The 22776-nt window shown below is 46.1% G+C and overlaps 1 protein-coding gene across 1 annotated transcript; it reads left to right on the top strand.

Moving 5' to 3' along the window:
• The first annotated feature begins 3498 nt into the window (after positions 1-3498).
• CLK4 (CDC like kinase 4) lies at positions 3499-12328 on the top strand. The gene is made up of 14 exons (XM_052689962.1): positions 3499-3606; positions 5135-5194; positions 5842-5999; positions 7033-7258; positions 8453-8543; positions 8954-9020; positions 10032-10148; positions 10237-10403; positions 10508-10602; positions 10776-10905; positions 11222-11304; positions 11498-11577; positions 11766-11853; positions 11972-12328. Exons 2-14 carry the CDS (start codon positions 5141-5143, stop codon positions 12107-12109), a joined length of 1494 nt encoding a protein of 497 aa, XP_052545922.1. The 5' UTR covers positions 3499-3606; positions 5135-5140; the 3' UTR covers positions 12110-12328.
• Positions 12329-22776: the final 10448 nt, after the last annotated feature.

A 22776-nucleotide genomic window follows, 5' to 3' on the forward strand; every position in this document is an offset into this window, starting at 1 on the left:
TCCCAGCGTCAACCCCTGAACTTTTATCAGGTTAAAGCCTCTCAGTCCTCGGAAGACTCAATTATGCCACAAGCAGACTGAGAGAAGCTGAAGTTTCAGCAGAGCCTATGAGCCTTGCAGTAAAAGGGAACAGATCAGGTCAGCTCAGCCCAGGGTGACCCCAGCACTGTGTTATAGAACTTAAAACCAGTGTACACACTGGCAAGCAAACATCTTGCCCTAGCAGCAGTCTGCCAGTCACTGAGGGCACAGCATTCTGATTGCCCTTAGCAGATTCACATGCTGTATGGATGTGCCATAGGCTGCAGAGGCAGTTCCTGTCGGCCAGCTGTCACAGCTCGAAGGAAGCGATCTCATGGCTGGGCCACAACTTCACCAATGCAAATAAACACAAGTGCACATATGCTAGGTTCTGGACCCCTGCTTTCCTAAGGAAAATTCCAGTGACTTATTAATGAGGGAAATGTGTCTCCAAGCCCAGATTTGAACTTGCTTTTTTTGCTGTTGCTGTTTGCATTTTTGTGTTCTACTGTATAAACTGCAAACCTTCTAAAAGTATCCCTTTAAAAAATGAAGTGTCAAGGAATGGAAGTACCACTGTCATAGGATTCTCACAGCTTATTCACACTACAGCTCCCCTTATCTCTTGAATTTATACATGCCACAACAATCTGGGACAGCCCCTCACCTGCCCATTACTTACAGTGATTTGTGAAATGAATAACGTTTTTCCCTGATACATCTTAGCAAGGTTCCTGGTGTTCTTTTTCCATCCCCATCGCTCAGCCTCTTCTAAATAGGCCGTGTTGTTATTACTCTGTCCTTGAGCTCCCAAACAAGGCACAGCTATGATAGGCTCTCCAGCACTGTAAAACTCAAACCCTGAAAGTGCAGAAATCCACAAACTACAGGCAGAACCAATAATCAACCATACTCAGGCACTGACCAGAGAGAAGAAAAAACAAAACCAATACATTTTAATTAAAAGAAGCAAGCACAGTTCTGAAAGTACTGAAATCCAGGAGATTTTGGCTCTGTCACTGAGCCTCCTGAGGCTCAGGGCAAAGTAATCAACCTTTGCTTTAAATTTTGTAACCGAACAATGAGAAAAGTAAATGAGATTTACATCTCCTGAATGGCATCTGTGAGGATGGATCATCTATTGCTGTAAAGTTCTTGAAAAAAGAACCAACACAAGTTTGCATTTTGAGGGCAGTGTTTTGAATGTAGCTGCTCATGCATGCACAAATGGGTCTCACTGGGGTAATAACACTGCAGAGTAATGTCTTCTGTTGTACAGAACAAAGTAAAGCGTGGTTCCACTGTGAGTTACTCTCTCACGTTGTACACACATTTGGTGTTGTATAAGCTAATTAAGGATATATCTCATATAAACAAAAGGAAATGCCACACGAATTGGCAACAGAAGGAGCTTTAAATGCACTCAAAAGAGTTTCCCTCCCATTTTCGTTGTGATTTAATTCCTCTAATTTGGCTTTTCATTGTTAGATCGCTGCCATTTTAAAAACGGCCATTTCTAGAGGGGCTCTCACTCTCTGTGCACTACATCACTGGTCCTGGCCAGTGAACTTCTGATTTTATCCTTCTCAGGCAATACCACCTGAATTCCAGCAGCCTGATGTCTCTCTTCTGCCGGGTCTCCACTGCCACCTCCCGAACAGGAAGGAAAACGAACTGTTCTCAATACGGCTTTTCTTTGGAATGTCTACAGAGGTATCTCTGAACACACTGTCCTCTGTTCAGCACAAAGGCAGCAATATTTGGAAGTCTGCTTTGTAGCATACAGCGTACAGGCTGCTCTCTGTAAAGCCTATTGTAAGGCTTTTACTTCAGGGTGAAATTTCCTTAATTTACATTATGTGTGTCTGATAAGAAGAACGTACGACATTTACATATACCACTTCTCCAAAACTATTCAAAACGAAAAGCTAATTATTCTTAACTTCTGACAGATTTATTCCTCCTTCAGTTGTCAGCCAAAAACCTCTTGTGGAAAACAGTAAATTTTACTAGCTTTCATGTGTTGCATTTTCATACTGAATAACAGTTATTTCTGTCCCTTTTTCAGTCTGAAGATCCTTTTTGCTAACAGATGAGAACCAAGATATCTTAGAAGGAAATTTCTCCTGCTTCATGGTACAGTTGTTTTTTATATTCTCTTTATCTTTTCTTTCTGTTGCTTGCAGTCTGCCTATTCCTCAGGCTGGGGCTGAGGGAAATTGGCTGTTGGGAAAGCAAAACACTGCAGACCTTACTGCTTTGTTTTTATGTGCTAAAATAACAAACCACCAAAGCTATCCTTGGCATTGAGAGATTAGGTGCATGACATAACTGCAAGGTAACATGGCTTTTCTAAAGACAAATGGCAATAAACAGAGCTCCATAACTCAGTTTCTATCCTCAAAAAATAAATAAATGAAGAGAAACAGGCCTTTCAATCTCGTGAAAACCAGATTTAAATGTCTTCCATTTTAGTACTGTTCGCTGATAGTTTGGGGACTGTGAAAAAGACCCCAGCACTTGTTCAACTAAAGGAGCACTCACATTAGGCATTGCGCTCAGTGCTCCAGTTACAAAAGTTCTGTGTGTCAGAGGGAAAATGTGTTCAAGCCGTACTGGGAAAGAGCTCCTGAGCTTGGGATGTTTCAGTGCACCCACTAATAGGCAGAGATCCGTAGTGCTTCCACCGAGCGAATTCATGAGTTAATGAATCGGAAGGTTGCCTATCAGATGCAGCTTCCCCGAGTTTGTACCTTCTTTCTTCGGGTGATACAAATCTCTTCTGTGCTAGAGGAGTTTGCGATCACATTTGTCCACTGTATACTGCATTAATTCAGGGTTTGCTCTCCTTGAAGCCTCTGACTGTCCTGGAAGCACAGTTCCTGAGGGCAACACTCTGTGGGCACCCCATGGCAGCAGCACAGCAGCCCGGCCCCACCTCCGCCATGCCCGCTCCTCTTGGCTGGGAATGTCCTCGTGATCCCTCTCAGGAGCACCTGTGTTGCGGGGTCAGACCAATTCTGCACCACCGAGGGGAGGCTGCAGCCTGCTGACTTGGGCAGAAAGTTTGATCACCGCAAGACCTGCACTCAGGGAAGGCTCTTATGGTCCCTACTTGAGCTGCTTTAAACCTTAGGAGCCAGAGTGAAGCCAGATGTAACGGTGGGAACCACCAGGCGCCAAATCGCTCTGCTGCAACGTCTGCCGGGGTACAGTAGCTCTCTGGTGGGGAAGGGGGGCACCGCTGTGTGAGGTGATGCTAGGGGCTGAGAGCGGTCTTTGAACCTCAACACGAATTTGAGACCTCAGCTCCTCAGAGCTGCCCTGCAATGGCAGCGGGAGCGCAACGCCGCACAGCCCCACACCCGCCCTCACCGAACCCGCCATTACTGAGGCGCTCAGGGGGGCGGGGCCTCCTCCCCCTCCCCCAAGGCCCCTCCCGCCGCTGTGCGTGTGACGTCAGTGCGCAGCGCTTCCGGGAGCGGGGCGGGCGGTGTAGAAGCAGCGTTCTGCCTTTGGCCGCCGCCGCCATTTTGTTGGTGCGCGCAGGGCGGACGCAGGTCTCGCTTGCCTTTTTTCTCAGCTGTAAGTAACGTTGTCGGCCCAATTCTTCAGTTCTTTTTTTTTTTTTCCTTTCTTTTTTCGTTTTTTTTTTTTCTCTCTCTCTCTACTGTTTCTAGGGAGGCTGGAGCGGAGGGGTTTGATGGGGGCCGTAGGGCCGGGGGAGCAGTGTGAGGAAGGGCGGTGCGGTGGGAGGCGGCCCGCGGGTCCAGCAGCGCTCCTGTGGGGCTTTGCGTACTGCGCAGCGGGGGAATCGGGGCTCGGAGCACGGAGGGAGGCGGACTTCAGCCGTGCCGGCGGAGCGGAGCTGTGACCTCCCGATACGTGCCGGGTTGGCGGGGGGGGGAGGGGGGGGCACTGAGAAAACGCTGCGTGCGCAGGGCCGGCGGGCCGCGGCTGCACGGCCCCATGTGGAGGAATGGGGCTGAGGGCGGCCCGTGGGGCGCGTTGGGACCGCGAGCTGTGTAGGAAGGCGTTATTTCGTGTCAGCTGTCAGTGTTACGTAAGGGCTTCGGTGCATAAATTTAGAGAGAGTCCGTAAGAGCGCAAAAAAAAAATAAAATCTTAAGGTGGATCCTGCTGTGAAATGGATTGGGCCTTTCGCGGGTCGATTCTCCAACAGTCTGTAGCAATTACTTGCTCGTTATGTGCTCGTTAGTATTTACTCGGGTCCCTTCAGGACAGAACACGCAGCTTCTGTCTTTATTAACTCGGGACTGAAGTGCAGTTAATCAGCCGTTTGTCCTCAGCAAAACCTTTTCTCGAAGGTTCTGTGGGAAATTCCCGCCCTCCCTCTGCAGGGTTGTTTCTTGGGGATTTTATTTAATATTTGCCACTTTTGTAGAGCCTCATTGCAGGCTGCCAAATGGGAGGGAGCAAAATCTTCAGTTCACCTGTGAGAGAGTTGGCTGGGGGAGCAGAATGCTTTCCACCTCAAAAATAGAATAGCTGCAACCTGAGAGTGCCTCACAGTTCGAGTTATATAGGTTGGAAATAGAGGTGGGTAAGAAAACAAAAAACGAGGCACTGACAAATCTTACTTCTGTCTTGACCCTTCAGGCATGTTTATTGATGGATTCATATTTTTATTTCTTACGTGAATAAGATTTTCAGGAGAGCTGCATCTGATTCAGATGGTCCAGTCACTTAGTTTTGCAGTATTTAAAACATTTCCATAAGATTAGCAAGTGATTTTTTTTTTTAACTACCCACCTGTCAGAAATGTTAAGTGTCTTAGCAGGCTTCTTTTTCAGAAGCAGGTTGCCATGTATGCATTCTAAAAATTCCCTTCTTCATTCCTCCAGTTGGTGTAGAGGCAACCAGTTTTGTTAGTGACAATTTGCACAGTGAAATGCCCTTATTTTTTAATCTTGCAGTTGTTTCTAAACTTCTGTTCTTGCTGTCACTAAGTATTGTGAAGATACTTGGTTTGCTCTTCAGAAAGAACGCTGAAAGAAATATGTGAGCTTATTTTTGCTAAAGGAGGTGAAATGCGTGCAATTGATCCTGATGGACTCTTAGTTCTATAGCTGTGCTTTGCTTTCTTTTTCAGCTGTGCATGTACCTGTTTGAACACCGAATTCCTGCATATAACGTCCAGCAACAGAAGTTGGTGGGTTTTGTCTTTGGCAAGTCAGCTGTATTGTGGAGCACCTGTGTGCTGGCAGAGTTCAAAAACTGTGGCTTGGCTCGTGGTACCTCAGTTAGGTTAATTTATCCACATGTGCTGTATGATTACTTAAAAAAACAAAAAAAAACCAACAGTGTAAAGAGGTTTGTGGGATGTGTTTGAGGCCAACAAACACATCCCACGTATGTGTCTTTCATGTAGTAACTTAAGCGCCCGTGGTATGAAGAGCTAAACCTGCAGTTTGTCAGAATATTTGAAGGTTAAGGCCCCTCCAGGAGAAGTCTCTTCAAGGAAATGATTCTCTTCAGTCACTTGAGAGTTTATTTAAAACACGCTCTAATAACATGTTTGAAGCTATTAAGCAAAGATGAGTTGGCCCATTTAGCCTTGATTTGTGTTTCGTAACAGCGTTAGGATGGGAAAACGATGCCTGCTCACCTCAGTAATGTGAGGGAGAAGCTGAGGAAGAAGAATTGAGGAAATGGTTTTCTAGCTCTGTCATTTGATCAAACTGCAGTAATGGACTCACAGCTACAAATACCAGTGTAACACTTCTGTCTTCTGTGTGTTTTTTTTGTGTGTTGTTTGTTTGGTTTGTGTTTTTTGTTTGTTTTTGTTGTGTTTTTCAGGAGCAGATGCGTCATTCAAAACAAAGCCACTGCCCTGAGTGGGATGACAGGAGGAGCTGGGATCAGAGAAAGCACAGCAGCAGCCGTAAGCGCAGGAAACGGTCCCACAGCAGTGGACAGGAAAGCAAGCACTATAAACCAAATCATGTTTCAGAAAGGTATAAGACTCTGAATTGAGTAGTGCTAATACTTGTTACTGTATCTAAAATACATGTTCAGGATGAGAGTTTCTAGATGTACAGTGCTGGTGATTCCTTAAGGTTCGACTCAAGGCAAGCTTAAGAGGTAGTTTGTATGCAGTATTTAAATCATTAAATAGGAATTCTTTAATAAAAGCAGTAAGTGGTACTAGTTTGGTTCACTATTAGCAGTTAAGCATTCAGTATTAAATTTCAAGTGAAAAGTGTGTCTATTTGCTTACTTTTAATGTGAACAAAAGGAGGGGAAGAGAAGGCTTGTTTAATAAATGGTAAGTATGAGTTAGATTTCAATAACGTGGAGGTGGTTTGCTTTTTCTTCCATCATGCTTTCCCTGGAAGGATGTGTTTTTCTGTTTTTCCTTTGAGAAGAAGATCCTGTGGAATTCTTTTAAGAGCTCATAGTCATGCTTGTAAAATGCTGGCAGGGGTATGTATGTGTTCAGCAGCTGGGGCTCCTTGCCTCTGCGGCTTTAAGGCTGTTTGGCTTTTGTTTTTTCTGGGCAGAAGATTCTTGATCCAGATACTTCCCTAAGTATTCAGGTTGAAGTAAAGCACTAAGGAACAATACTGCTAATCTTAGAATCTCCAGGTTCTGTCTTTCCTTTTCAATACTTGGAGCTTTGGGAGAACAGAAGGGGGTTATTGTTGTAGCAGGAGCATTTTATCCTTCGGCTTTGGAGATTGTAACTTGATTTGTTTGATGTATTTTAGTAAGTGCCTCTCCTTTTTGGGGCCAGACTTCTTTCTTACTATGCAAACTGAACTGATGATGTGTTTATTGTTCCTGTGGATGGCTGCTATGTATTTGAGACTGACAATGTCTTAGTTCCTAATAAAGTAACCTGAAAAGCTCCACTTCTTTTGAGGAGGGAGTAAATTAGAAAAGTTCTTTGGTGTAAAGACGGATGCTGTGTAACTCAGTTCAATCACTTATCTTGTTGGAACCGCAAGTTTTTGAAGTGGAGAACATTCACTTAAAATATATTTTCAGTCATTATTTGGACGATAGAGCCATAAATGAAAGAGACCATCATGACCGGAGATATGTTGAGGAGTACAGAAATGACTTCTGTGAAGTATATGACCACAGGCATTATCAGAGAGACTATGAAAAGAGTCACCATCATCACTATAGCAAATCCTCTGGTCGGAGCAGGAAAAGTAGTCATAAAAGGAAGCATAAGAGACATCATTGCTCCAGTCACCAATCACATTCGGTATGAGTAATTTTTAACTTTATTATTAATGAATTAGTGGCAATAGACTTCTTAAGTGACTGCTAGAACTTCAATTCCTGATCACAGTACTTTGGGGAACTATTTTATTACTGAAGGATTTGTAGTTGAATCCATTTGTGAGGGTATGAGTATGTTCTTAGTAGCAAGTTTTGGATGGGGCTGTTGGGGGGGCAGCAGTAGCTGCACACTGGGTTTGCAGGTAGCAAGCAGCCACAGCACTGGGATTATTTTGAGAAATGTTGCATTGAAAACAAAGGCACATAACTATGCTGTAGTAGAGTGCAGCCATCCCTTCAGTCTTGCAGCATAGAAAACTGTCTGGTTTTCAGGTAGACTGTGAGATGCCATCCATTTTATTATTAAAAGCAATTTAAATAAAACGCCTTTTAAAAGTAAACCCAATTGGGTGTATGGAACATGCATGTCTGGTAAATTGATGAGGAGAAGCTGCACAATTCTACGCCTGATTTCAGGAAACTGTACTGAGCCATATGCCTGGCCAGTGGCAGCTAATGTCTCACTGAAGATATCTGATAACCTTGCTGCTTGCCTTCATAGAAGGCACACTGAATTTCTCATGATGGGCACAATGCTTGCTGGTAAATCTTAGCTCTGAGTATTTTATGCCATGTTCCTGTTATAGAAACAGCAGGTTGTAGTAGATTATGCCATGCAAACCAGTAGCTTGAAAGTAATTTTTCTTCACTCTTTATCTACAAGGGAAGTAAGATTACTTGATAGTCTTTAATATTTAGATGAGAAGAATTGTCTTTATTTTTAAAATGTACATTTCATCTGATTGTAAGCTTAGCTATGTAATCAAATATTGCTTTTTGCTATATGATAGCAAAGTATTAGAAGTAGTGACGTTGCATACTTAATCTGCTTTCAAATAAGCCACTGTTTGAGAGTCAAAATTGTGTTGTTTTTTTCTGTTGCCTTATCGCTTTAAGTATTTATCTGAAAATCTGTTCCTTGCCATGTTTTTCTTCTGTAACATAAACTGTGCCCTGTGAATTTCTGGGGACTGAATTTGAAATTGCTCCTGCCAACTGTTCGTGGCCTGGTGCGTTACTGAATGCCTGAATATCTCCCCGCTGAATGAATTGCGTATTCTGCCCTGAATTCACTCTGATATATTGATTGGCTGGACGATCTTGGTGCCGTTTCCAGAAGAGTCACCGAAGGAAAAGATCCAGGAGTGTAGAGGATGATGAGGAGGGTCACCTGATCTGTGAAAGTGGAGACGTTCTAAGAGCAAGATGTATAGAACATTTTTCAACACTTTTTTTAAAAAAACCTTTCAGCAAAAAAGTCTGTTTAGAATAGTATGTCAGAGGAGGGGGGCTGAGGAAATCTTCATTGCTCTTTTTGTTCTGTTTGTTTTTTTTCGTGCTTTTGTTTTTTTGCATATCTTCTTTTCTGTAGAGTTTTAAGTACTGTATTCAAAAAGTTGCAAGTAGTAAATGAACTTGAGTTTTGAGATTAGAGCAAGAGATAGGGTTTTTTTTGGCTAACTGTTTTCATGACGCCTGTCCAATAAAATAACACGTTCTGTCGCTGAGATTTAAAGTAATTATGCTTTTTGTAATGGCACATTTTAAAATCTGCATTAGTAATATTCATTCTTACCTAAGTAGTTGCATAATTCTGACTTCGGTTTGTTCTTTTTAGATGAAATTGTTGCGACTTTAGGAGAAGGCGCTTTTGGAAAAGTGGTGGAGTGCATAGATCATGATATGTAAGTGTCAGCAAGTGCCCCTCGTGCACAAGGTGCTGCTCAGCTCGGAAATTAAAGTTTTTCTGTTTCTCCTTTTGCTCTGTGGCAGCCCTCGCATGGTATTGCCTTTGTATGAGATGGCATATAAAGAAATAGTTTTGGCTGCTTTTTCTCTGAGATTTTGAGAATCTGTCCTTAATAGTAAATTTCCTTTGCCACATTCTTCTTGGGAAACATCTGCCTGGAAGGATTTATTTCAAAAATAACCCTTTCTGTGTGTGTGTGTGTGTGTGTGTGTGTGTGTGTGTGTGTGTGTGTGTGTGTGTGTGTGTGTGTATGTATTCCTTTACAAACTGTCTAAGTGCATAGTACAAATCACTAATTACTGGAGCCTGAGATCATGTTGAGAAGGCAGGAAGTATTCCTGTACAGAGACACTTTAAAATTGTCAGTGAGAGAATAGGATAGAGTGGACTTAGTGTAGCTGTGTTCTTTACAGTAATATCCTTAGCATTTCAGTGTGCTACTGAGTGCAGATCTGCTTGTAGGAGCACAAAACATTAAGGATACAAACAATAAAATGAATTACTGCAATAAAATAAATGCACTGATGCCATTAGGAGCACTGAGAGCTGGAACAAGTTATGTAGGCTGCCAAAAAATGGACAAATTCTTGCAGTTGTTTTCTCAGAAGAGAGATTTGCAGGTTTTTGTGTCATCTTTTGGGTAGGTTCCTGATGTTTATTCAAAGTAAATCAGCTGTGTAAGACTGAGAAATAGTTGCATATGCATATGAGAAATGTAGCATGTGCTGTGGCTGTATAAGATTAACAGAAACTGTTTCTGCTTTAAAAAAAAGTAATACCTAGCTTTCCTTTGGAATTTGCTTCAGTCACATTTCCCCTAATCCAGCTTGTAATCAGCTGTGACCTTTGATTTTTTGTGTTCATTTTATTGTAACTAGACTGCTGTGGCCATGTAGATGTTTAATGATAACCGGTTTTGTCTGTGATATTTCTCTGTGCTCTGAAGGAGAGGAATGCACGTAGCTGTTAAAATAGTGAAAAATGTTGGTAGATACCGAGAGGCAGCCCGCTCAGAAATACAGGTGTTGGAACACTTGAACACCATGGATCCCAGCAGCACTTTGTAAGTATGGATGGAGAGGAGCATACCAAGAACTCGCCAAAGGAATGAGTCTGTGTGTTTATATTCTTTTTTCTTTTCTTTTTTTAAGCCGCTGTGTCCAAATGCTGGAATGGTTTGATCATCATGGCCACGTTTGCATTGTTTTTGAGCTGCTTGGACTTAGCACCTATGATTTCATTAAGGAAAACAGCTTTCTGCCATTTCATATTAATGACATTAGAAATATGGCTTATCAAATCTGCCAATCTATAAACTGTAAGTAAGCCTGACTACTGTTATCAAACGTGTTTATGTGCTCTCTTCACTTTGGTAAATTGTAATCTGTTAACCGTGGGATATTTTTCCTTTGTTTCTTACAGTTTTACATCATAATAAATTAACTCATACAGATTTAAAGCCTGAAAATATTCTGTTTGTGGAGTCTGATTACATAGTGAAGTACAACGCAAAAATGGTAAGCGTGTGCTTTTTGTCTCAGTGTTGCAACTCTGCCTTCATCTGAAGTTTCCTTTTTAGCACAATTATGCTAACTGGAATTCTGAAAATAGTTTAAGTGGATAGTGTGGTATCTTCTGCATGAGTATGCTTTTAAAAATAGTAACCAACAGCACTTGGATTCTCTTACAGAAGCGAGATGAACGCACCTTAAAGAACACAGACATAAAAGTGGTTGATTTTGGAAGCGCGACTTTTGATGATGAACATCACAGCACTCTGGTGTCCACGAGACATTACAGGGCTCCTGAGGTCATCTTAGGTCAGTGGCAGCCTTCAAACGTCCTGGCAGATAACTGCAGTTCATCCTCATGTCGTTATTTAGTATGGAGGGGGGCCCCGTGGTTCTCACAGTTGAGCCATCTCTTACAGGTGGTGACTTTTTGAAAGTCTGAAGTAGAAGGAAACATTTCTTGAACTTGAGACACATCCCACCTTCTCCCTACCAACCAGGGTGGGGAGGGGTGTGAATGGGGAAGGCAGGCATCAGACGATGCATGAAAACTGGATGTATTCTTCATGGATTGCAGATTTTAAGCATATATTAAAAAGTGAAAGAAACTTTGCATGTTTTGCAGCACTGGGATGGTCGCAACCCTGTGATGTTTGGAGTATTGGCTGCATTCTAATCGAGTATTACCTGGGATTTACAGTGTTTCAGGTATGCGTGTAAAGTTAAGTGGAACGTTTTTGTTACAGATTCCTGACTTTGATCTTGTAATGCCACATACTCAACATCTAGTTTAATGAGTATTACAGAGATAAGATCATGCAAAACAATTGGAATCTGAAGATGCTGCAGTGATACTTTGGCAAATGTTGCTTTTTTTTTTTTTTTTTTTTTTTAAACACAGACACATGATAGTAAAGAACACTTGGCAATGATGGAAAGAATACTGGGGCCTCTGCCAGCTCACATGATCAAGAAATCCAGGTAAGTATGTGACAGAAGAAGTAAGTTGCCTTGTAGATTCCTATTGTAAAAGAAATTTTAGATGTTCCAGTTAAGACTTGCAGGGTTGTTAGCTGCTAGTCTGTTGTGAGAGATTGTGCCAGCTTTAGCTGAGTGTAAGCAGTTGGGAGCAGTCCTAATAGTGACAGCATCTTTTCCTCGTCACACAGAAAGCACTATTTTCACCATAACCAGTTGGACTGGGATGAGCACAGTTCTGCAGGCCGGTACGTCAGGCGGCGCTGTAAGCCTTTAAAGGTAGGAGAGCAGGTTTTGATTATCCTGTGTCACGGAGTGACGAGAAGCATAAAACCATGACATTCTGTTGCGTTCCCAAATGTGAAAGAGCTTTTAAATACTTTGTTTGTTTTTCTAGGAGTTCATGCATTGCCAAGACACAGATCATCAAAGTCTGTTTGACCTCGTTCGCAGGATGCTGGAGTATGATCCAGCCAAAAGAATTACTCTCGATGAAGCCTTGCAGCATCCTTTTTTTGACCCATTAAAAAAATAAATGAATTCAAACGTCTTTTATGCTTCTCCAAGGAGATTTCCTAGACTGTGTCAGTCAACAAAGGTTGCATGAAACTTTTGTAAACTTTTAAGTTATTTTGTACAGTTAAGTCTGTAAATACTTTTGTTTTGTAAACTGTCATGTTTATCTTGTTGAGCAGTTGTAGTCTTGATTATGGATATCGAAGTGAAAAATAAAAGTAATTTTCATTTTTGAAAACTGTTTTCTCTTTGAAACTTCACCCACTTCTAGGAAGGTGCAGCAGTCTCATTTTTTGGCTGAGATGGTCATAGGCCCTGAATTCATTGTGGCATCTTTAGGCCCTTCTCTTGCAGTGGTTGCCAGATGGTCCTGAAGTCTTCAAATACGTATTTCTTGGAGCTCGATCTGTAATGATGAACAAATAACTTTGGCAACTGGGAAACACTGATCAGCCTGTCATAGAGGAAGGACAAGGATGGGTCCTTGTTTGTAACTCCTGAGCACAGGGCCTGAGTGATGCTGCTTTTTATTTTCTTGGGTAGCTTTTGCCCTTCCACGTGCGAGTAGCTGTTTTCCTGGTCCAGCCTTCGGTGCAGTGTGGAGGGCTTACTGGGCAGGTGGGTAGGGCTCATCCTGGCTGTCTACCACTCCAGATGCAGTATGCACGTTTTGGCCACTTATTGCAGGCTTTAGCATGCAAGTCTTGTCTTGAGAGAAACTGCAAACTGTGTCAGCGCCACAGGAGACCGAGTTCAGGTTTTGTGTTTGCATGTGTATATCCTGAAGCTCAGAAGGATTTGAAACTGATGTCTGTTCCACATATATCTGGGGCAGTCTTAATTTGCAAGAGGCTCCAGTCGTGCCTATCAGTTACTGTGTCGCTGGGAGGATGCTTTGAAAGCTTATCTTCTGTAAGCAGTGCCACCTGCTGAGCTTGGAGCTGTGCCCTCATCCAGACCCCCTTCCTGGGCTGTTAGTATTGTTGTTTCTCCTCTGCAGGATGAAACTGAATGGTTTGGACCTGGTCAGCAGTGAGCATGGTGGGATTGAGGAGGACAGTGTGAATCCTCCCACGCTGCTTTCTGTCCCACACATTCCTCAGGTGCAAAGCAGGCACTTGGCTGAGCGTATCAGCATAAGTAATGCAAATCAAAGGCAGATGAGAAAGAAAAATATATATGCTGCCCTATCTGTAAAAATAACTACAAAACGGCACTATCAGAATTAGAAAGTGAAAGGTTGCATACTCTCGCTTATGCGGTACGTGTAGCTTTTGCTAATTTGTGTTTGCAGCATATGAGCTGAGGGTATCTGATGATGTTTTATAGATGAGTCAAGAGTTGGAGTGCTGCAATCTGTAACAGAGAAAGCCGACGTCTGGCCAAGTCTGGAGGTGTTCAGTGTTTATATAGGAGCGGAACTTAAGACTTCCCGCTAAACAGAATAAAATCAGAAGTGCAAGAAGCAGCGGCTCCCCGCGCTCGGCGCTCTCACGGCTCGCGCTCAGTCGCAGTGCCGCCGCGGGCAGCTCCGCTGGAGGGCGCCATCCCCGCGCGGAGCGGCCGGGATCGGAGCGGGGCGGCCCGGCCGTGAGGAGCTCCCAGCGCCCCGCACCGCCCGGCCCGGGCTGGGAGCGCTCCCCGCGGGGGGCCGGCGGCGGGCAGGGCAGGGCAGAGCGGGGCGGCGGGGGTGGGATCTGCACCGCGTAATCCCCCCGGGGGGCGGCGGGCCGCTCTCGGAGCATCCCCCCGTCCCCGGCGCGGGGAGGGGAGAGCCGCCACCCCCCGCTTCCTCCGTTTAAGACTCGGGCCGGCGAGGCGAGAGCGGAGGAGAGCGGCCGCTCCGCAGCTGCCGGCCCCATTTCGGCGGCGGGGCGGGCGCTGGATGAGCCGCCGGCGGGAGGCGGCCGGCAGCCGAGCGGGTCCGATCGCGGCGCGATGAGCGCGGGCGGCAGCGGCTCGGCGGGCACCGCCACCTCCGCGCTGTGCCTGCTCCTCTCGCTCACCGCCGTGGCCGTGTGCCTGCTGCTGGGCGCTAAGACCGCCGAGCTGCAGGGCCGCCTGGCCGCCCTGGAGGAGCGCGGCGCCGCCGGCCACGGGCCGCTGCTGGACGCGCTGCAGCCCCGCGTGGAGCAGCTCCTGCGCGAGGTGAGTGCGGCGGGGCTCGGCTCGGGGCTCCCCGGCGGCCGCCTCCTTTCCCGGCTGCTTTTTCCCTCTCGCCGAACTTTTTTCCCCCCTCGTTTTCATTGCACTTTGGAAAGGTTTAACGCGCGAGTCCCCGCCGCTTTCCCCCTCGTTGTATTCACCGGCAAAGGTAATCCGAGTACCGAAGTGCCGTTTATCCGGGCGCAATGGGCTGGAGTTCCTTCGTCAGAAATTCTCGGACGGGATCCGCGCCTCCGCGCTCCGCGTGCTGCGGCGGTGCTGAACTGCGCGGCGGAGCAGCGCCCGTCTGCGTCCCCACCTCCCGGTTCCGAGAGCTCTGAAATCGACCGCTAAAGTTTTCTATGCTGACACGTTCCTCCCATAGACGAGCTGTTCTCCGCCCGGGGTTCCTCTCTGTAGGCGAACCTCCTGGCGAAGCTGGGCTGGGACACCGCCACTCCCCGGTTCTCTGTGATGGGTCTCGATCACGGGGAATGCAAAAAAACTGTGTGTGTGTGTGTAAGCCCTGAATGCCAGAACAGAGGGGTGCTTGTGGAGCGTAATCACAAAATCTAGTTAACGTTTTTTCTGCAGGCAGGAACCAGCCTGCCGGCCGTGGCCATGGTTCTGTTCCAGTTACGCCAATAAATGTGCTTAGCAATGGGAACGGTTTCTGTGGCACTGCCTAAGATCATGTGCAGCCTCTTGCTGAGATTTAGTTAAGTGTGGAAAGCTTGTTTTGTACTGGGAGTGCTCGAGTGGAGATTGTGCAGGGGAAAATAAAGCAAAACCACATAATTGGGCTTCTAATGCAAGAGCGAGCTTGTTGAAACGTTCAGTATGACCAAACTTTTGTCAATGCCGAAATCATGGGTAACAGATTCAAGGAATGCATGGGAGCCATCGCTCTAGCTATTAATCACCACTGTAAACGAGCTTATTCATTTATGATAAAGGTCGAGAACACATCTGTATCGTGGTCACATTCCTCTTCGTTACATAAGGCTCTCACTGGGCAGCATCTGTCCTTCTGTGCTTGGGATTTCTTGGGAGAGAGGGAATATTTCCATGGCCACAAACATCAGCCGATGCCTGGGGTCAGTTTTTTTGTTAAACTCCGTTCTGGTCCTTCTTTGAAGTTTACCACAGCATTTCAGAAGTGAAACCAAAGCTCCATATGCTCTCTGTGCACGACCCCTCGTACTTTGTTCTCCGTCACTGTGCGCACAGTTACTGCCTGTGCTGCTCCTGGGGTCTGCGGGTGCAATGTATGGAAGAGCTGCAGGCGCAACGCAAACATGCTGGTTTGCATTGCTTTGAGTGTTGTTTAAGTATCTGCTGAGTAAGAGAGGATAGGAAGTAATAAAGAAGGGGTAAGTGTGTAGTTAAGGGTATGAAAGCCAATTTGGACAACTGCAGTCAAACTTCTAGCCTCGTGATGGGCATCCATCTGACGGCACAGAGACGACGGCTTTGGGGTTACAGGACCTTTGCTTTCCCTCGTGTGTTCCTTTAGCCCTGCAGGGTCCTGGGCTGATGCCTCCAAAGCCTTCCCAGCAGTGCTGTCCAAAGTGTGGTGGCATCTCCACTGCGTCCACAGCAAAAGCCCGAATTCGGAGCGCGTCACATTTGTGCTGGAGTGAAAAAGTTAACGTGGGGATGAGAGGAGTGTCCAGTTGTTGTAAACAAAGCCAGACCGTTTTGTTCACAAAGGATTCATTGTCTGCAGTAGGCAGAGAGTGTCCGGATTAATCAGCTTCATGACGAGAACAATTCAATGGGAGAACAGAGGACTCCTTCCAGCATCCAGGACAGGGCAGGCTCTCCCCTGGTGTTCCCAGCAGTGCCTACAGAATGAAAGAATGGCAGAGCTGCTTCTCTTTTCCTCGAGCACCTTCGCCATCCAAGTAATTTAAAACATACAAAATTCCAGTGATACTTTGTTAGATTCTAAGTGGATGTCATAAAAGTCTCTTTAGATCACTTTTTTGCTGCTTTCTCTCAAGCAAAGCGTGTGTGCTGCTCTCACGCTTCCCTTAGGACAGCTTCTTTGTCCGGTGCTGTGAAACCACGTGGACGCTTTCAGGATCTATGTGCATCACATTCAAGCAGCTCGAAAAGGATGCACAGCATTAAAGCAACAGAGAAAACAATCTCCAGAATAAAGGACCAGAATCTAGCTCTCAGGTAGCTGAATTCCTGAATAGTCTGCAGTCATCAGATATTTGAACACGGTCTTGATCATCAGCTGTATAAAGGTCAAGCCTGAGCACCCAAAACTCAATAAGAACATGAGTTTTATCTCTTGTAAATGTTGGAGTACAGACTCCAGTTATCGGATTGCTGTTGCTCTCCTGGTAGATGCTTTGGGTGAGTCAGAGGATTCAAAAGGACTCAGAAAGTAATGACTGTGAGTGAAGAGGAATTGCCCCTACTCTTGCAGGGCTACCCCAGCCATGAGTGCTGTGCCTCAGCTCACATAACTTGCCTGTCATCAGGACTCAGTAACTCCAACTTGGCACTGCCCTAAATGCAGGCACGAACATTTTGGTTGGCTTAGAGAACAGGCAGAATGTGCTCACATCTGTCTGCAATATGCCACGTGGGCAGATTTGGGGAATTTATACTTGTTATAGTAATCCCGCCGATCACTTCTTCGCCTTACGATGGCACTGTGTTGGTCTTGAGGTGGATCTGGGGGTGTGTGAGCACCACAGTGTCTGCCCATCACCCCCTCACCCCGCTCCTAAAGAGAACCGTAGTGCTTCACGTAGCGTGAGTACAGATACAAAATCAGCAGCATCAGGTGTTGTGTGAGCATCCCCTGCTAGGTGACCTGCATTGCTGTGCTTGGTGGCAGAGCAGTATTTGCATCACTTTGCCTTTGGCCAATGGAGTAGCACAGGGTTCTCTGCAGCACTGCTTCTGCCGATAAATGCACTGAGAAAGCTCAACACGGAACTTAATAATATCTAACTTGGGACTGATAACTGTCCCATGCATGTGCACAAATCCAGTCCGTGGGGCTCGGCCCAGGTGACTTTGGGGTGTGCAGAATGGGCATCATTGCTTGAAACATTCAATATATTGTGTGCTGCTCTACGCTTTGTCTTGCAAAGCTAAACACAGCAGGGTGAAACCATCTTCCTCAAAGGAAGCGCACTGGACGCTTGGGCTGTTGGTGTGCACACACAGTATGCTCTGAGACAGAACGTGTTCCCTAAATGGCTGTTCTTATTCCTTCTCCAAACAGAAGCTGGGCGAAGGACTCGCGAAGCTGCGGACGGCAAGAGAGGCTCCGTCCGACTGCATGTGCCCACCAGGTAAGTGCAGAGGGATCAGCACAGCCACACCGCACTGCCTGGGAGCTGCCTGCTCTGTATTCACCTACACCACATAAAAAATGTTTCTCCAAGCTGAATCCCTGCCTCGTGTTGGGGGGCTGTTGATTTCTTCCACCGCCTCGCTATGGCCTGCATATAGATCAAGGAGTTGGAGGTTTGGATCCTCAGCTGTATGAACAGCGGAGTGAACAGCTTTGCTCAGTTGTGAGCACCGGCTGTTGGGCCAAACAGTTTAGAAGCAGTAACAAAATCACTGTGGCTTATTGCAAGTGTGATAATTAAAAGCTGCAGCCTCTCTGCTGTTAGGAGGGAGCGACATCTCCGGCACTGCTTTGCCGTATGAAAGCTGTCGCTGATTGTTTAGATTTCCTCCCAGAGTTTAATGAACTTCTTAAACTGTCAAAACTTCCTGTTCTGCTGTGGAAGTGCATGCTCCTTGGAAACAATAAACAGCTTAGATTCGTTTGTAAAGGAATCTCATTTATAGCAAGACTCAGCAAGTGCTGTGCTGTCACACTGATGGCTTGAATGACTCTGGGCTGAGGCACTTCCAACCTTCTCTGTTGTTTTTTTTCCCTACAGAAGTAGTGAAAGATGTGTGAAAGATATGCAGTGCTTTGGTGGTTGGGAATGCAGTGGTCTGCTACAAAGCCCCGTGAGCAGCTGATCGTTCAGTTGTGCTTTTAAAGAGAAAACCCACCCTGAGTGTTGCATGCAGGAGCACTGCAGGCAAATGTCTGACGTTTTCCTGACATCCTGGATAAGAATCACAGCAGGATGCTCAGTTATTTGTCCATACTTACAGCACAAAAAAAGATGTGTGTCTGTTGGTTGGTTTGTTTTTTTCCCCCGTAAGATGACATGTAATGGCCTCAGAAATGTATCAGCAATGCTTCTCTGCAGTGTCCTGCTGCCGTGGCACCAGCAGGCTGTCAGGAGGAAAGCTGTGGGTGTCCCGTGTGCCTTGGAACCCAACCACATTGGCCACACCAGGGCTGCTTTCAGCTCCTTGGAGTCTGATGGACAAATTTATTTCCTGCCCTCTGAAGCACAGCCCCTTGGCTCTGTGGGCTCTTGCTGGGCCCATGCAGAGGGCACTGCTGATGTGATTAAGTGGTCAAGGAGCTTTTCCTTTGCTCTGCAGAAAGCAATTGAGATTTAAGAGTTCCTTTGTTGCCAGGTCCCAATTCTTTTCTGGGTCACTGGGTTTGCTGGTCAAGAGATAGGGAAGAGAGAGGGGGGAAGGCTTTCCCACGTGCTGTTGAATTGCTTGTTACAGTCATTAGCAACAAATGCCCAGGTAATTTGTGAGCCGAGTGCTTGTCTGTTGGCAGGGAGCTTTGGGGTGGCCATGGCTACTCCTGGGCCCCTCTCCTGTGTTTAGGTGGGGATGTGCTGTGGAGCAGTCATGAAATCTAACAGCTATTTTGGACCAAATCAAAGGAACTTTTACACACGATGCTTTTTTCGGTGCCAAATTGCAAACTATCAGTGTGGCCCCAGCTCGCTTGCCCCACAGAAGGATCCAGCAACCCCAAAACTTGAAGCTGGCACTTCAGCCGTGGCAGCCGCTGCCTCTTCCAGCATGAGCAGCGCTCACAGACCCACACAGCTCCCCTGTGCTCTGGGTTTGTTTTGTAAAAGACCCGTTTTGCTTTAAATGCAGTCTGTTTTGGGGTTTTGTTGCTTCTTTCTGGTCTGGATGGGTGCTGAGGTGCTGGGGCTGGCGGCCAGCAGAGGGGGCCCGGCCGTTTCATCAGGGCCACAGAGAAATGCCGATCATAAAACATTACAGCAACAGGGAAAGAGCTTAAATGAAGCTGCTGCCACGTCTCTGATGTTCGGGATGCTCAGAAAGGTCTCTGTGTTTTCTCTCAGCACCTGCATTTGCGGGATTCACAGGGAGGCGTGGAGATTTGTTCTGCTTTATTTATTCACCAAAAGCATTGCGGGAGGGGGTGTAGGGGAGAGGAACACTTTGTGTCAGTTTTGCTTCTTCATCATTATGGAATTTATGTGAGGAGTGGGAGGAATGCATTCATGGGTGTCCTGAGGGGGCAGCAGTGGGTGCAGAGCGGGCCCTGGTGCAGTGAGGAGAGGGGAGATGATGTTGATCCCACTGTGATGAGCAGTGAGGTGGTGGTGGAGGTTGCCCAGCAATGGTGAGGGTTGGGGTGGTGGAGGTGGCTCAGTAGTGGTGAGGTTGGGGTGGTGGAGATGATGGCCCTGCTGTGCTGAGGAGCAGAGCCTTTCAATTTTCAGTGCTTGCAGCTATTTTGGGGTCTGCAGCCGTTGCGTGCTGCTGGTGCTGGCCAGGCTGAGGACAGGCTGTCCCCACATGTTGGCTCACAGCACAGCAGCAGCTCAGTCTTTTTATTGTTGTCATGCACTGAGCCAGGCCTGGTGAGCTGTGCAGAGACGCCCTGTTGCATTACGCTCAGCCTGTCCCCCTGGATGGGGTCCTCACATCACCTTCCCCATAAGCTACATCTCAGCAGGTGCAGGAGCATTTGTTTACATGGCATTTAGGGCAGTCTTCAGCTCAGGAGCAAGTGGAGGTGGGCTAAAAGCAAAACTAAACCTTGGTGCTTGCAGACTCCTTGCTCACAGCTGTGTGCCTGCTGCAGCCGCGTGCCTTTTTGTTTAGCTGTACCTCCTGAGGCTTTGTGCTCAGCATTGCTGAGGAGCCCAAACTGATTTCCTGGCTGCCGGGAGACGCGTATCCCCGTCTTCATCTTGAATCCATGATGAGAGGCTATCGTAGGCTTTTGTACGTATGTCTATATTACAAAGCAGTGTTAAATACTCAGTGTGGTATTCTGATGTTCCAGTTAATATGTGACAAATATTTCCCAATAACGGACGCAACGCAAAGGTCGAGTGGTGCTTCAGCCTGTGGGACGGCGCGGTGCTCCATTTTGGGCAATCCAAACCACGTGTTCTGAGGGAACTGACGGCTTAAAATCCTCCATACCTCTGCATTCTCAGCAATGCCAGAGGCTGTCTTGCTGCACTTTTTTTAATGATAAGTTTTACATTTTAAAGCACGTGGATGGGCTTTTCCATCTTGCTGGGAACATCTGCTCCGTGGTTCCCAGCAACTTGAAATATCTGCCACATTTTTACTGGTGTAAATGTTGTCTCCAAGTGTCACTTTGCTATCTGTCTTCTCGCTGCTTTGTCTCTCCAGGTAATTAGCACAACAGAATTTCCCTAATTGCTGGAGATCAAGGAGGAGAGGACTCTGTTTGCTCTGTAGCCTTGACAAATGGCAGATGTTTTCCAGCAGGCCAAATGCAATACACTGAGCTCCAACGCGGGTTCTTTGTTTTGCACTTGTGCGTGATAGAAGCTCTCTGCTATTTCTGTTCCTATGTCTGGGTCTGCAATTCTGCATTTGTAAGTCATCATGATTCTTTCACAGTGGTTAAATAGATGTAGAAAATTATCAAATGAAAGTGTTTCTTTTTGAAATTAGCAGTGATCTTGTCTTTCCGAGTTGCATTGCATCTACTGAGCTCAAGTGTATGAAGTACTCATTACTGTAACCTCAGGACACGGTTCCCTACCTTCTGAAGCCATTCAGATGAAGTACTTTTCTATAGTTTCTTTAATTTAGAATGAGAAAAGGTCTTCTGAATGTCTTCAAGGTTTTAAATGTTTCTGAATCCTCCTAATCTCAGTTTTCATGAGAAGTTCTTTACATTCCATGCTGTGCCAGTCACTTTCTTTCATCAGGGTTTGGTTCCTCGGTCTGACTTTACCCACAGGAGGCCAGGATGCTATAATCACAGTAGTAATATAAACAGGATTTTCTTGCACTAAACAACAATCAGAATTTTTTCCTGTGTAGAAAAACCTGTGCCAGGATTTTTTAAAATTACCCAGAAACCACGCATGAAAGCATCCGCGTGATGATGAACAAATGTCTGCAAAGGGCTTTTGACAAAACGGGCCATAGAAATGCAGGCACTCCCTTTTTAATGGATACGTTTGCACATCTTAGCCTTTCAAAATAGGATCCCATCACAGATCTCTGCAGCTCATGGAAAAATGTCACTCTGCTCTGCGTCTCTTTGAGCATAAAAGCTGCTGCCAGCTATGTTCCATTGGCTCCTTCCTGGCGACCGTTCCCTGCCCCTTTTGGGTGTTGGTGGAAGGTCCCAAGGACATCTGGAGCTGTGTCTGCACACCACGTGTGCAAAGGTTCCGTGCTGCCTGGGGCTGCCTGGGCTGGGCACTGCTGCCCTGAGGCTTTGCAAGGCGTTGGAGCACTGAGGCCCAGAGCAGTGCACCAGGAACTGGTCCTTTTGCAGCAACATTTGTCTTGAGACCGCTTCAGCAAAAGTTAATTAAAAATGGTGACATCGATGGGAGAAAGCTCTGAAAATTTATTTTTTCTAAGTCTGCCAAAGTTATTTGGACTGTAATGAAAACTACAAAAATAAACCTGACCACCGTATCCTCAAGGAGAAGCTCTGTGTAACCGTATCTTTGTCTTGACATATGAAGTCATTTATCTAGACGTGGTATTTTTGCTGCCAGCCCCGTCATTGCTGCCAGTCCGGAGGGGAGGCACTGAGGCTTCCTGGGTCAGTGCTCATGGACCGACTCACCTGGGAGCTGCACATCAGCTGTTTCCTTCTCTTCCTTGGTCAAATAATGGATGGCTGTCACCCATGTGAGCAGTGATCTCTGCAGAACTGATTCCTGACAGCCTGGCTTGGCTGGTACCTGCTGTCTTCACACTGTCTCATTGAGACAGTAGTGCCACCATTTTCTAACCATCCCCTCTGCAATAGGATGGGAACGTGTTCCAAACCCAGTGTGGTTTGTGTTGGCATTATCTTTCTGGGTTGATTCCCCAAAAGTATAAATCTATCAGTAGATTTTGGGCTATTTTACAGATTTCTGGTCAAGAGAGTCCCTTTCAGTTCTTGGAAGAGTTTCCTTAAAATAGAGTGAACTGAACTCTGGCACCCAAATAGCATGCTGTCATGTCACCAGATCTGCTCATACCTCATCATGCTTTTATGGGAGGGAGAACTGTAGATTGTAAGTGAGACCCAAAGCTGGCTATAGCTGAATCCTAAGAGGATTTGAAGAAAGTAATTATGTGGCAACAGTTGTTCACAAAGAAGTGCCACTTGCCCGGCTTATGCGGACGTGGGTGTGAATCCAGACAACATCCACACAT

Source organism: Tympanuchus pallidicinctus, unplaced genomic scaffold (genome assembly GCF_026119805.1).
Source record: "Tympanuchus pallidicinctus isolate F22 unplaced genomic scaffold, pur_lepc_1.0 scaffold25, whole genome shotgun sequence".
NCBI classification, from domain to species: Eukaryota; Metazoa; Chordata; class Aves; order Galliformes; family Phasianidae; genus Tympanuchus; species Tympanuchus pallidicinctus.

Excerpts from the sequence above, each read along its gene's own strand:
- CLK4 (XM_052689962.1), top strand. The coding sequence starts at position 5,141 with ATGTACCTGTTTGAACACCGAATTCCTGCATATAACGTCCAGCAACAG. Across the intron at positions 6,000-7,032 it reads CCAAATCATGTTTCAGAAAG|TCATTATTTGGACGATAGAG; the intron begins GTATAAGACTCT and ends ATATATTTTCAG. Across the intron at positions 10,906-11,221 it reads GGCTCCTGAGGTCATCTTAG|CACTGGGATGGTCGCAACCC; the intron begins GTCAGTGGCAGC and ends CATGTTTTGCAG.